The 15083-nt window shown below is 36.2% G+C and overlaps 1 protein-coding gene across 3 annotated transcripts in view; it reads right to left on the reverse strand.

Moving 5' to 3' along the window:
- Positions 1–15083, reverse strand: part of SEMA3A (semaphorin 3A) — a 238354-nt gene that overhangs the window by 67798 nt on the left and 155473 nt on the right. Inside the window, exons 2-3 of one of the 3 annotated variants that reach the window (XM_027883648.1) lie at positions 13098–13106; positions 12116–12123 (exon numbers count right to left, since the gene is read on the reverse strand). The exons of the other annotated variants lie outside the window; for them this stretch is intronic. Of the exons in view, the coding sequence (XP_027739449.1) occupies positions 12116–12123; position 13098 (9 nt within the window). The 5' untranslated portion in view covers positions 13099–13106. The remainder of the gene's footprint in view (positions 1–12115; positions 12124–13097; positions 13107–15083) is intronic. 3 annotated transcript variants of the gene reach the window in all.

Consider the following 15083-nt stretch of genomic DNA (forward strand, 5'->3'; position numbering starts at 1 on the left):
CTACTGATATTGGTGTGTAGCATACAAGAATGAGTGGAGAACCAGGTCAGCATAAGTCAGAGATGATCCATCCTCCTCTTCGTGTTTGTGGAATAAAACATTTGAAATAAGAGGCATGACATGTAAATCCCACAGTGTTTTTGTATTTCAGTTAAAATGCAATGAGGAGACATGTACTGTAAGTTCCCAAATGTACGGGCCAGTAATTATGACAATAAATACATCACTGTAAAGTGCCAAATAAATGTATCATGCTTAGTCTGAAGCCCCAAGGAGTTTTGATAAACATGCTATAAGAAGTCTAACCTGTCACAAATAGGGCAGCTTGCCCAAACAGCTTTTTGGGTGCTGAAGTCAAGCTACCTCTATCTAGAAACCAACAATAAATAAAGGCAACAGAGGAATAGACTCTTTTCTATATACTTTTCACCCCCTTTTTGAAAACCTAGGAAGCAGCATGACTGGTGATAGGTATCTGATCATGCTAGTCACTGGTCTGCAGCATTTGCACCAAAATTACTCCCTGAGATGCCACAACAGCAAAAGATGAGATGAGAAGTCAATGTCAATATTTCAGGGTAAAATTTCACCTCTTCATTTTCAAAGTGTACTTGATCATTTTCCAAAGTGTTAGTTTCTGGTCAAAAAATTTGGGCTATGCTTCTGGTGTTTTAAGTCCTGTCCACCTAAATTACACCTGAAGACCTGTGTGCTCCTGAGAAATGACTAGGCAGCAAGATGAGTCTTCCTGGAGACAGCAAAGACCAAGGTTCTGCTCAGAGATTTAGGAGACTGTGGGAGTGTGGCCCTTTTTGCACAGTAGCTGTCAGCTAGAAAGAAACCACACTGTTCTCAGAAAAATCCTGATCAGTTAATAATTTTGCTGCTTCTTGGAGTTTGCAGTTAATTGAATAAAAAGAATGGTACTGCAGTGAATCAGCAAATGCCTGAGCCATCGACAGCAAAAAACCCTGTGTATTCACCAAATGCTAAATGTTTCAGTTTTATGAGGGCTATTATAGAATCAAAGACAGGAATTCATGACAAAGCAAGATTGCCAGGTGGGAGGAAAGTCTGTATAAATGCAAAAAGGAAAAAAAAAAAAAAAACAAAAAACAAAAAGCAAAAAACAAGCCAACAAAAAACCCCATCACCAAAAGAACAAAGAAAGGCCTTTGTAACTCAACAATTAGTCCAATTTATTGTCTAAAACCCTTCATTAGTTGCACTGGCAGCCCAAAAGACCATTACAATGTAGTTCAAACCTTTTTTATGGATTGTCGTAGCTAAAAACCTTGCTGTAGCATGTTTTATGGGTTATTAAACTCTAGGTTTATATCTCACTGATGCTTCTTTATAATCCATAATAAAACTTCTGAAAATTAGACTGTTTAGGTCTTGAAATTCCACAAACTCATAAAGACAACAACTGACTGCTGGCTCATGGTATAACATGAATTGTTTCACCTAGTAAATGCCTTGCATGGTAGGAGATAATGCTTCTGACTCCTTAAAACACATGTTTTCCTGCAGGACATGGTGTGATAGATGGCAAGACTTAGCCAGAAAAATTACAGTTCAGTCCTGGAAATGAACAAAAAAGTTATTGTGACTTCCCATGATCTGCCACTTCAAGGCTCCAGAGATTTGCTTTCAAACAGCTGAAATATGACTGAAATAATGTGTCATATCATGATACTGAGTGGTGACAAGGCATTGCTTTTTGACTAGAATTATTTCATATCTTGTTATTGAACAGATTCAGTCAGCCAGTGTGACAATAAAACATGTTACATATACATAAACATACACATACCAACAGTATATCCATTTATAAATCTATCTATCTATCTATCTATCTATCTATCTATCTATCTATCTATCTATCTATCTATGTACCCAGTATGGTAATTTCTTAAACATTGTTTGTCAGTGTGCCTGCAGGTAACTGATCCAGAACTGTCTCAACAAAAAAAGGACAAGGAAGATAAAAACATACATTAGTTATTGTAAATATATATGTTTTGTTTTCCAGTTTAGTACAATTGCCCTGCAAGTAAAAGTGTGGTTAGTGGGGAAGGACTAACCTACCAGTATGGACAGCGCTGATCGCTGAATTTCCGGGTTATGTTTTTCCCGAATCTTTTCTGGCAATTCTCACAGAACTGCAGAGCCTAATGCAGTGAAACTACTGCTGGTCAGTAATGAATAAATGCAGTGCAAGAAAATGATCTAAAGAGACTTTGTTGATGGAGTGTGTACAGCTACTAAGAAGGTATTACTGGTTTAAATTATAAGGCATGGAATGACAGCAGTGATGCTCCCCAGCCACTCCAGTGCAATCAAAGGAACTCATATCCTTACCCTTGTAACCCCCAACCCATAAATAGAAAAGAGCACATCTCCAGGGTATCTTTCAGGGACTAGCTGATCTCTACAACAAGCTGTTGAACAAGGAATGGTCCAGAAATATTTAATATGCCAAGAGCCATACTAACTACCACAACTTCTGTTTAATAAAAATGGTAGAGTTGGCCTTAACTATGAGCATGTTTTATGTTAACATTCCCCTTGCTGTTTTCACAGACTCTCTTGTGCTTGATGAAGGATTTTATAAAGCAAACTGTGAAGTAAAAACAAGAAAAAAAAGAAAAAGACAAAATACAAAACTAAAATACCCCACACAAAACCCCAGAAAAAATAGCCCCAACAGATTTCCAGAGTGCCCAGAGTATACAATGCACGAGAAAGGAATATCCATTTGGGGGACTTAAAAGTCAATGACAGTGTCTTATATCTGAGTCAGAAATTGCTGGCATTGAAATATTATGTTGTCTGTTATTATTCAGTGTTGTAAGTACAAAAGGAAAAGCTCCACTTCCCACTCAGAGAAAAACTTTAGGACTTGTTAAGGTTTGGATTTACTCCCTCTACACAGAGGCATTAGTTGGGGTGGCTGAATTTTCTGCTCTAGTCACACTCAGCAGAAAGCAACAAGTTCCTCTGAATGATGAGTCAGAGCAGTTCAGAACTGCAGTTCCCTAAGGCAGGATCTCTCATCACTGACTGCAGAGGAAGCCTCATATGAATTCAGATCTGAGCTAAGTCTTTCTGAATGGAACACTGCAGAGGCAGCTGATTGGAGATTCGAAAAAAATGAAATTGATTTGAAAAAAATGAAATTGATGGTTTTGCTCTTTGGTGGTGTTTTTTCCCTTTTTCTTTGTTCTTTTTTTTTTTTTTTTTACTCGTCCATTTCAATACATTAATTCCAGGGAATTTTTGATTTACCTCATGCACAATACAACTTTCTGTGCACACATTTTATTTTGATATAATCAAGAGTATTTCAGAAAGCCTTTTAAGTAAATTTCACTCTCTGAGAAATGATTTATTTATGAATTGTGTTACTTTTCAAGAATAATTTTGAGTGAAACAACTGTGCAGGATATGGCCATGTTGTTATTGTTATTATATTTCCTATTTCACACTTAATCTCTTGAGTCATGAAAACTGTTAAATATGAGGACTTTGGTTTCAGGTTTGGGAATCATGCTGTTATGGAACTTTTAATGAGAAACTTTTATTAAATTCATCCCCGTGGAATGCTTTATTTTTAAAAAAGTGCAAGTGCAAATAAATGTAATGTGAGAAATTATGCAAAAAATAAAAATATTAAAACAAATGTAAATGTTGAGGCAAGTGGTAACCATTGGGGAAATAGGTGAAAAGTGATTGAAGCAACAATGCAACTGTTTTAAATCATTAATTATTTAAAAAAAAAGAAAAAAGAAAAAAGGAAAGAAATGCACACAATGGGCTTCTGACTTTTAGTCTTCAGGCTCCATGTGTTATAGGGGTTTTACTCACACACATCTGGGGGACACTGGGCTCTGCAACACCTTTATTATGTTTTGTATTTCCAACTTGAGGCTTAGCAGAATTATAGTTACAGAAATCAGCTTTAAAATCCTGTGGGAAATCACTCTAAGTGACAGATTTTTAGTAAAATGGTACTCCCAAAGAAAAGTTTCCAGCTTCTGTAGGGCCTGGAACTGAAACTTTCTTGGATTGCTGTGCTGTGCTAAAGGGGACAGAGAATGAACTTCCTGGAAGAGCATTTACCTGCAAAACTGGTCTTGAGCTCCTAAAACCATCTCCCAAATCCCAGCATCCACCAACACCCAAACTCTAACCCTCAGACAGTATGATCACTTCAAGATCTCTCAAACAGTCTCTACAACATTATCCTGTGTCCTCTTCTTCAGACTCAAAAGATACTCTTTCCACTAAACCACTACACTTGTAGATATTCATTTTGATTTCTGAAACCTTACTTCTAATACCAAAATAAAAGAACTGTTGAAATGATGACCAGCTCCATGCTTCATGCTGTAGATTAATGAAAGAAGAACAGAGACCTTGGTTTCTGTCTCTCCTTTTACCTCTATAGGTCACTTCTACTGGAAAGTTTTCCTAGCTTATGATCTTCAGAAGATGCCTTGAGATGCAGTAGATGACTCTGGAAAGCACAAATTTTGAAAACTTGACTCCCTAGGCTGAATTTGGACAACTCACTTCTCAACAATTCTCTTTCAGTCAAATATCAAACATCCCACACTACCCTGCTTTCTTCTGAAATTAAATCTACTAATATTTGTTAAGTTCCCATACACTTTTGCAGAAAGGGAAATGTTTTCTATCTATCTGTCTATCTATCTGTCTGTCTATCTATCTGCATAATTATAATTCAATGAATTTAGTAAAAGGGAAAACAGCCAACTAGGCTGTTCAGGAACAGCTGGTTCAATCTACTCATTATTCCTGGTTTATGATTGGTAAGTGCTTCTGCTTCTGATTGGGAGAGAAAGCAAGTGTCAATGTCAAATAGCGAAGACTTGTTCACACCTGAGCATACTAGTCTGCATACTAATATTGGTATTTATATGATTAATAGCCTTTTTCAAATCACTGTGCAAGATATGTAAATAAAAGGAGGGCAGGCACAGTCAAACTGAGCAGCTGTTCAAAAAAGATGTGTATGTTTGTGAACTTGCTTTTGCAATATTTCACAGACAAAAGATCCCAGACTTACCTGACTTTCATTCAACAGTTTTTTTGGGTTTGGTTTTCTTTTTCCCTGATGATGTCAGCTACCTACTTGCACCAATTTTAAAGATCTGCCTATTTTGGATAAAATGTTCTAATTCTAAAGCAAATAAATGAGCAGACATGAATTTTATTATAGTGTCACTATAGCATTTATTGCTTCAGAAAATATTTCAAATAAAGAGTGATTAGAAAAAAAGAAAAGAAAACAAACACACAGTTAACATGAATGACATCTTAGCCTTGACTGATTAGTGAAGACACCAAAAATGTCATCCCAATGGCATACCAGACACTAGATACCATCAAGGATATTGAACAATTCTCAGAGGACACTGAGAATTAGAATGCCTTTGTATTGCAACTTTCTGGGTTGTCAAGTGCAATACATCACCTAAGATCACCGTCTGGCTCATATAGGATGACCTCTAGAAATATAACCACCATACAATGACTGTCTGTTCTAGTCAAGTTATTAAATGGTCTGCATATGTAAGAAATAAGATATACAAACCCAAAACCAGTACACATCACTGAACTACATAACCTAAAAATACCAATTCTCTAAGTGTTCTTATTCTTACCCCAAACATATTTTTCCATTAAAAACATTTGGAACAGATTCTAATTGCTTTAGCAGATTCTACTATTATGTTAAATAAATTATCGGACCATACATTATTGCATGATTGTACAAGTTTTCTATGGTTATTTTTAGCATTCAAGACCACTGCTTTCCTCCTTTGTCTTCTGGATTTCCTGAATGTTATTAGACTGTGGTGAGGTCAGGCATCAGAGGAAATAACAGCAGTGCTAACTCCTAGACCCAATGTTTTATGAATTACTGAGCATCAGTGATGTAATGGCAATAAATCTAACGCAGTCTCAGTCTTGTGTCCTGTTGTAAATAAATGAAGTTAGCAAAGGTGTTATTTTATTCAAGAGCCTTCTTGATGAGAATGAAAATGTTTCCCTCGGGGTATTGTTTGTAAAATTGCTTCTGTAATTAGGGTGCTGTTTAACACCAGAAAGGTTCTCCAGTTTTCCTGGGGAACTTTCAAGTCGGAGTCAAGGGTATCTTATTTACAACACAAAAACGACTGCAAATTGGGGAAGCAACATACAGAAAAGACTTAGTCAAGTGGAGTTAACATATACTCATATGGCCAAGATTTTCTAATTTCCAAACTGATTTTGCATACTCCCGAGTTGGGCACCCAATTTAAAACTTGCTCAAGGGCTCTGATTTCCATTGAATACCTTCTTGGACAATTTAAAATTCTGATACTTGAAGCTGTTAGTCACTTCTGAAAATAAAGACATATGTCTGCATTGCTTTTAATTCCTAGCAAGGAGAAATCTCTTATATGGGCACATGTCCTAACTAAAGGCTTCAAAAATCTGACTCTAAATGAGTGACAGAATAAGGAGCAAGCCTAGAAAAATATTATAAATTATTTCTCCCCATTATAAGAACTTATGAGCATGCTCTCAGAGAATTTGTAAAAGTAACAAAGGGACAGACGAGCACATCACTGTAACCACTGTATCAACTATTCAACTTTGCTTTTTTTCTTTAAGATACTGCAATCTATTTGCAGCACTCCACTCCAAGGTGCCTATAAAGTGTCAGGTCTAGCCCAGTGTTTGATACATATGCAGATTTTGAAAAAATATAAACTAAGCCTGGAATACAGAAGCTGAAATTCTGACCCTTTGGGCAATTTGCTTCTCTTGAGGCAAAGCTTAAAACTGAAATCCCCGAAACAAGCACTTCTCTTTCCTCTTTGTTCCTTCCATCTGCTTGCAGTGTGACACCACCCAGCCCTTCTGAAGCCTCATTTATTTCATTAGCAAGAAATAATATCCTCAATTTTAATAGCTGGTGTTGCATTAAAGAACAATGCATTTGAAAAGGTAACTTCTATTCTACACATGGAGACATCACTAACAGTAGATATAATTATAACCTCTCTCTGTGACAAGTTGCAATTATTCCTCATGGCACTGTGTCTCAGAGCAATGCATTTCTCATAGTGGTTGGGGGTTTTTATTAAAAAAGTCAAGAATGTTTGATATTCTTTTCCCAGTGCAACAAAAACTTTGCTGAGAAGTAACAGATGGATTTAAGTGGGCTTGATTCAGGGTGACTGAAAAAAGTACATTAAAATTCACTTCTTTATTCACTATCTTGCCTGCTTTTCTAGCACCAAAGAGTCTCCAGAAGGGGAGAAATTCAATGACACTGGCAAGAATACGTGGTACACTCAGCTTATATGTCTATATGTGTACCTTCATAAATAGGAATGCACAGTGTCAGTGGGGCTAATCAGCATCCAACCAGATAACTCAATTACTGATACTTGTATTTTTGAAGAAGAAATGCAGCCTTTCTTTTAACAGAACTTTGGCTCAAAATCCTGGCTCATTGTATAGTGTAGTATAGTATAGTATAGTTTAGTATGGTTTAGTACAGCATAATATAGATTGACTTTGTTGGCTAAAGCAAACTGACAAACACACCAAACTCTCACAGGAAAAAAAAAAAAAAAGCAGTTCTCTTTAAAGTTCTGTTTGCTTTCTGCAGTAAACTTTATTGGAATCCAAATGATTTTGCCTTTTTTTTTCTTTTTTCTTTTTGAGAAAGAAAGCTGACATTTAGAGTACTCCACATTTCACCACCCACCACCAGATCACAGCCACCATGAGAAATGGTCACGATCATGAACTGGGTTATGCAGGACCTGTCTATGCTCTTGCACAGCGTTAAGTAATGTAGCAATAAATGCTACAGACTCCAACCAAGGGCGGTGCCATCCCAAATGCGGTGTGATCCCTGAGACTTCCATGCGGATCTTCTCAGGTCCTACTCTCAGAATTTCCACACAGATCCCACTGAAGTCAGAGAAAGATTCCCTTCAAGTTCAGTGAACGCCAGAGGAATCTTTCTTATATCCCTTGCCATGTTTACATGTTAACGCGAGGTCATGGTAAATCCTTCCAAATGACTATGAATTAAAACAGTTGTTCTTCATCATCATCAATTTAAAAGGTTTGAACTGACAAATACACGATTTCTAAACTTGCATCTGTACTATCACCCTTCTGTTTTTTGTCATCATTAAAGTAATGGCAATAAACACTGAGTAGAAAAAAATCATGTGTGTTCTTAATCCATACTGATTACTCTTTTTACAGTATCTGACTGAAATGCAAGCCTCATTTGCATTTATTCAGATGTTTAATGTTAACCCCACTTAACTGTTGATTCTTGAAATGTATAATTACATAAAAACATATACATCCTCAAACAAAAATAATAAGACCTGAAATATTAATCATCTCCCCAGATGTCTCAAATCATCCTTTTTATTCATAAGCAAAGGCACCTTTGGACAATGATTTGGGTTCTCTCCTCAGTGATGCTGGTGCAACCTGAGCGAAAGCCAACAGAACTAAAGAAAAAAGTTAGCTTTGGAGATTATCAAGAAGAACAAATATCGGAAGGATCCCTATGTTTTTTGCAAATTCATAACAGAGATGCAAATTTTAAGTCATTGGGTTACTTTTTGTCTTAGTTTTACAACCGAAGTGTTTCCTTACTATAGCTTATCCCTGGATCTGGAAATTTTGAACTAAATCAGTAGGTATAAAACCACATCCCTTTTTGTATTTATTTAATGAAATCTTCTCAGACCATCTGCAAGATAATGCTGCTCAGTTTTCTATCACCTTGGATGTAAACATTTCATCAGGAGAAGGTGTCTGTGCTGTTTGAAGCACCTTCTGAACTCTGTGGAGCTTATCTTCTCTTTAGAGATGAAACTTTGTTTACCTAGCATCTGAACAATGATAACAGGCCCCTGGGAGATAGGAGACAATTTTTGAAACATTGTCAGCGATAATTGGTTCCTGAAATGGAAGTCCCTCTGAAGGGGACGAACTCAGAGTTATGGCCTTGTAGGAAAAGTGACCAAGCATCTACAAAGGTGCTGGAGTTCCCTTGTAAGACAAGTCTCATGAAGGCCAGCAAGTCCACTGGTCCCACACTGCACATCCAGAGATGCACAGCAAACCTGTGGGAACAAAATGTATCTTTCCCCTTTCCTTTCCTTTTGTATGCAGTCATTAAAGTTAACACTTAAAAATGGAACCTGAAATACAGTAGCCCAGCTGTCTTCCTGTCTCAGGAGGTGTTAGTGGTAGCAGAGAAGTCAAAATTGTAGGATTGGCATTTTATTCTCATATCAATAACTAAGCATCTGCTCCAAAACAGATTCAGTCCATGGTGCTCTCCTCTCATGTTTCAGTAGCCTCTGAATTAAGACCTTAAAAGACTAAAAGCATTATCAGTTTTTGTATGGATTAAAGAAACAGGAATTGTAGAACTACACTGCTGCCTGAAAATGTTTTATTTGTCAGTGTTAGAGCTAAAACATCATATTGCTAACAGTAGGTAGCCAGAATAGACCAGAACAACTTGCGAACTTTGTGTAAAGCTGTGCTCACAGTTTCCTTCTGTATTTTTCCACAGAAAGCAATTCTTGAAACACTTATGCAGTATTTTTTTATAGAACACAAATAAGGTTTTAAAGTAACAATAATATTTTTGATTTTTTTTTTTTTTATGAATGAGATCAATGCCCAGTAATAGCCAAAAAAGAACATAACCAACAGTGTCTTTATGCCTCTTTATGCATGACATTTCTACATTTTCAGTATTGCATGAAGTTACAGTCCTCTAAATCAAAAGACATACACACTGGAGGACAGATGAAGAAAAGAGTGCTCTCAGTTTGTTCTAAAATGAGAAACTGGCAGGCAGAAGGTTTAAAACAAAATAAAGGAATGTTCTTCCCATGTTGCAATTTGTAGGGCTTGGGGTGCTGTGGATACTTAAAAGATATATGAGCTCAAGAAATGCCAGTACTAATTCACAAAAACTAAGCCATTGAAAAGCATTAAATTCAGAGATTCCACCCCTGGTTCAGGAAATCCCTGAACAACGAGTGCTGGAGCCTGGGAGACTCTATCACTAAGCACTGCTGCATGCTTGCCTTATTCTCCTCCACTGGCATTCATTATGGGACCTGGTGAGAACCAAGATACTGGGCTAAATGAGCCTTTGGTCTGAACAGATTTGACTGTTCTTATGAAATGAGGCAGAGAGAAATTAGGTAATTTAGCCAGGAAATCTATGCCAAAGCAAAAAGCTAATGTTCTAGTTCCTGAGACTTGTCCAATGCCATAAACAAAAGTATATAGTCCTGCCTTAAATCCCAGTAAAACTAATGGCAACTGAGCTTACTCAGCACATGCAAAGCTATGCACAATGTGCCAAGTAAAATTGGTAAGGATCACTTGTGATGGGAAGGCTACATCAGCCTTTGTGCCCAGTTAGCCTTTAGTCTCCCAGCGATTCCCAAGGAATATCTCCGTTTTATTCCCAGCGCACGGACAAACTGAAATATGCAAATAGCCACTTGCATTTTATTCATTGGAGTTTTACAAGGAATAGCAGCGGAAGCAAAAAATCCCTCTCATAGATTTCCAGCTCCAAAACAATTTAACATTAATTAATTAAACAATCATATAAACAAAGATTTAAAAGCACTAAGTTATTTAGTTTAGAATAAAAATCAGATAACGCATATCACAACATTTCATAAAGAAAAATTTGGAGTTCTTTTAATTGAGTTCTATGATTCATATACAGCCAGTGGAGATTCATGTGACAATATTTTTCTAAAATATTCCCATCATTTCCAACACTTATTAAAATAATCTAATCTAATTCAACATATTGGAGGGAAGAAGAGCTGATACACAATTATCTCTTTCCCTAAATTGTTCTTTGATTTGGTTTCAAGGTTCAAAGGTCCACCCAGTTTTTTTGTTAATAGCCAGCACTGATGTCACTGGGAGAAACAGAACGGAAGATAGAGGTGGAGGTTGAATTTGAAGATAAATTTAATGAAAACATTAGAAACTACTGGATAAGAAAAGCAAACAAACATCCAACAAGTCCACCTCTTGTTTCATAACTCTTCCTTGTTTCTTGATGTATCATAATATCCTTCCTTTCCCCTTTTAATCATGCAAACTAACAGCTGCCTTTTTAAGCATTTTTAGACTCGACTTCAAGTGCCGCACTTGATACCATATGTCACACATTTCCTCTCATTTTTTTGAAATGGTTTTAGATAGAAGGGTTTAACCTTATTTTTCTCCTGTCTGGATTTTGTCTTTTTGTATTTAGAAGCCTATTTCTATCTTAAATGTCATTCATTTTAACAGCGTTTCATCAAATTTGGTCACAGGTTTTAAATTCTGCATTTTTAATCTTCTTAACTAATATAAGTAGTTAAGAATTCATTTATTAAAAACTGTACCATGATGAGGATACTTGCTTACCTAGAGCAGCTAAAGCAGAAGACTTCTGGTAGAAAATTAGTAAGTGCAAGCTGCAAGTAGAAAATGAAGTAACAATAACAGGATATAAAATAGACCAGACTTGCTTACAACGGCCATATGCTTTTTTCTTTCTGCTGCATTCCCATCTTTCTACCACCATCCACCATCCATCACATTTGTTTTTATATAATTACCAGCATTTATATAATTTTCAGCATGGGGACCTGATCTACTGTCTTAGATGAAAATATCTGTGGAAGTACACCAAATGCTTCTAGTAGACTTATATGTGAAGAGTCTGAACATTAAAATCTGAGTTTGACAGCATATCTGAGTTCATTTATTGTTTTCTGAAGGTTGTTGTGGATTGTTTTAGGTTGGACAATAATTTGCCTCAAGTCTTGTACAATTAAATTGTAACTGAAATTTCATACTGCTTCCTGATTTCCCTTCTTGGATTAAATTTGTATAATTTTATTCTTTCTAGTTCAGAGAAATGTAAATCGATATCCAGGAACTTTTCTGAAATGCATTGCTTCTGAGGGACTGCCTCATTTTATTTTTTTTAGTTTTATTTCATGGTCATGAACACCTCAGGCACTGCAGTAGATGTGAAAGATAAGCACTATTTCTGAAGATGCAAAATTCTCTCCACTGACCAAGGATAAGGTTGGATCACTATACCAACAGAGTATGCTTCAGGTGAATTAAATCAGGTACAATGACTTCTACCCTCTGAAATCAGGCTAGACTTGGGTAATCTAAGTCTAGAGGGAATAAACTGCTTTTAACACCAGGAAAGAACAAAATCTGGAGCGTCTCTAATCCTCCAACATACTTCCCTGTTGTCATCTATTTCTCACTTTTTTCCTCTATTTCACGATCCAGTGTTCTCTGGCACTAGAAGCAACCCTAAATCTCTCTCCCTTTCCTATTCTAAGTGTCCCATCTGTGGTGGTGCCTAAGGAGAGCCTATAAAACCAAAAACTAGGTTGTTCTTTTGAAGCATCAAAATGCAGAAAGTTGTCAGATTCAGCTTTACTTCACATGTATGTCCAATCTCTCTCAAAACATCAAAATAATTTGCTCAAGTTCCTTCTGAATGAGGTTTTGAGGCTGTTTTTATAGAAGAACCTTAGTGTGCACTTAACTACACACAATTACACAGGTAATTAGTGCTCTAATTTGACATGTTGGCACATAAAGTCTAATCCTAGCTCTACAGAAAACAGAAAGTAGCCAGTGATCACAGTGCATCAGAGATTTGGCTTTAAAAGAAACTGTAAAAATAAATATGCCATTCTCATGTTCTTTGTCTCCAATCGTTCACTGAAATATCTTGAAAAAATACTGCAATCTCTTTTTAATGCAATAACCTGAAAATCTAGCTATTGCAATTAATTTCAGCATTAAATTTCATTTCTGCACCAGTGGAATGAAAATGGCAGCGATTCATGCTTTTTCTTATAGCTCTTCTCATCTCACCTCTTATCAGATGGCTAGTACATTTAAAATTCTCCTTACATCGAGTACTACCTGTCAAATCCAACCATATTTTTCCCTATTTTACATACTGGCTTCTACTACAACATCATTTCTGCTCTTTAGGTGAAATCTTCGGGTGAATTTTCTTGCAGGATATCATCATATTTTTTTTAAAATTTACTTTAGTCCTCTCAGCCTGGAGCAGGCCAGTGATTTAGAAGCAGTAGTCCCAAAAGAGAAAAAAAACAGGTAAGGAATCTTGTGCTACTCATTACAGTTATTTAGCTGCTCCAGTTTAACTTGTGCAGTAATTGAAATCCTAGTTTACCCCAAAAAGATGTTGCCTTTATCTTTTTGGAAAGCTTTTGAAGGGTTAAGCCTAGATTTATTTCTGATGATATTGCTTACTACTCAGACAAACAATTAAGAAAAATGTTCTTGGTGAAAAATGTTCTTGGTGTAAAATGAAAAAAACACCCCTGTTCCTTTTGTGTGATTTTTTTTTTTTTTTTTTCCACCAAAGGAATAATTCCAGACTGGGATTTGATTCCTCTGACTCAAATGGGTCATGTGGCTCATGAAAGCCATTGCTTCATATAAGTAAGATGTCAAGCTTTTTGTAAGCAACTGAAATCTTCAGCTTTCTTTACTGTCTTCTATTATCTGTTTTAAAATATTTCCTCATTTATTATCTTTAATACTCCATGAAATATACTGATTGTAAAAATAATATCTAAATCATTAAGTGTTATCTAAACTACTTGCTACAACGTCAGCTAAAAGAAAACACATTTTTAAGGGATTCTGTATCATCCTTCCACAAAAAAAATACCAGATATTTTTCTTTATTTTCTTTTAGCCTTCTCTTTAAGACTTTTATTTTGTGATTCTGATATGTGACTGTTTTTATAATGTCAGGAAAGTACCTTGAGTTAAAAAATTTATTGTGCCATAATCTTTGTACAGCGAGATTTAGCATTTCTGTATTAACCATCTTTTACACTCTAGTCTTACTATCTCCCTTCAAGGTAATCCTTTTTACAGAGGGTCATGGCTTTTCAATGTCTGTATGAAAACACACTTGCACAAAGAAATAAAAGCCAAATTCACAAACCTACAAATGACAAGCAGAAAGGGCTTGTATTCCAGCTTGCTTTCCTGCAAAATCCTTTGAAAGGCTAAACAGTCTTTTCAGGGCAAGCACTAATCTGCAGACTTGTATCCCTGTGTTTGAATGTAATGAGATTCCAGTAAACACAGGCACTCCGTGTTGACACAGTGAGCTCAGTTTAAGAACAGCTTATTTTCAGCCACTTTCAGGCCAGAAATGCAACTTTAACTGAAATGAGAGTGCCTGTGCAGGGATTTGCACTGATTTCATGAAACATTCAAACCTACTGCCTTGTTCAAACTTTCCTTTTTCAGTTCCCTGTCTTGACTGAGGTTAAACAAACTCAGTTTTCCCCATGACTGTTCTATTTATCCCCACAAGTCTTTAAGAGAATACACTCATCTTGTACTCAAATCTGAATAATTTATTATTATATTATACATTTTGGAAGAATCTTTGTGGCCTTGTTCCATGTTAAATAACAGTAATTTTCTTTCAAGGCCAGGCTGGATGGGGCTCTGAGCAACTTGGTCCAGTGGAAGGTGTTCCTGTCCATGGCAGGGGTGTTGGAACTAGATGATCTTTAAGGTCTCTTCCAACCCAAACCATTCTATGATAAATGATGGCCAATCTTTCCACATGCTAAATTTGGTATGAGTTTCCAACTTTTTAGTCAGGAATCAAAATTAATGATCTAGACTATAGTCTACAGACTCCAAGGGTCTTGTTCTTCAGTAAGTGTTCCAGGAAAAGACCCTAGGTACAGCAACAGTAGGTTGATGAAGACTTACTTTTTCATTACTCCCACACTTATACAATGAAATGAGATCCCTTTTTCTTATAACAGAAGATGATGAAATGCATAAACAGAAAGGTTTGTTAAAACAGAATAAAATAAATTGTTATTAAGAAAAAGTAAATGAAGTTAAGCACCTCAACCAGTTGTAATTAAATTTAATATGCC

The sequence above is a fragment of the Empidonax traillii genome, unplaced genomic scaffold (assembly GCF_003031625.1).
Source record: "Empidonax traillii isolate 1590-97213 ecotype Southwest subspecies unplaced genomic scaffold, ASM303162v1 scaffold131:size1687323, whole genome shotgun sequence".
Lineage (NCBI taxonomy): Eukaryota > Metazoa > Chordata > Aves > Passeriformes > Tyrannidae > Empidonax > Empidonax traillii.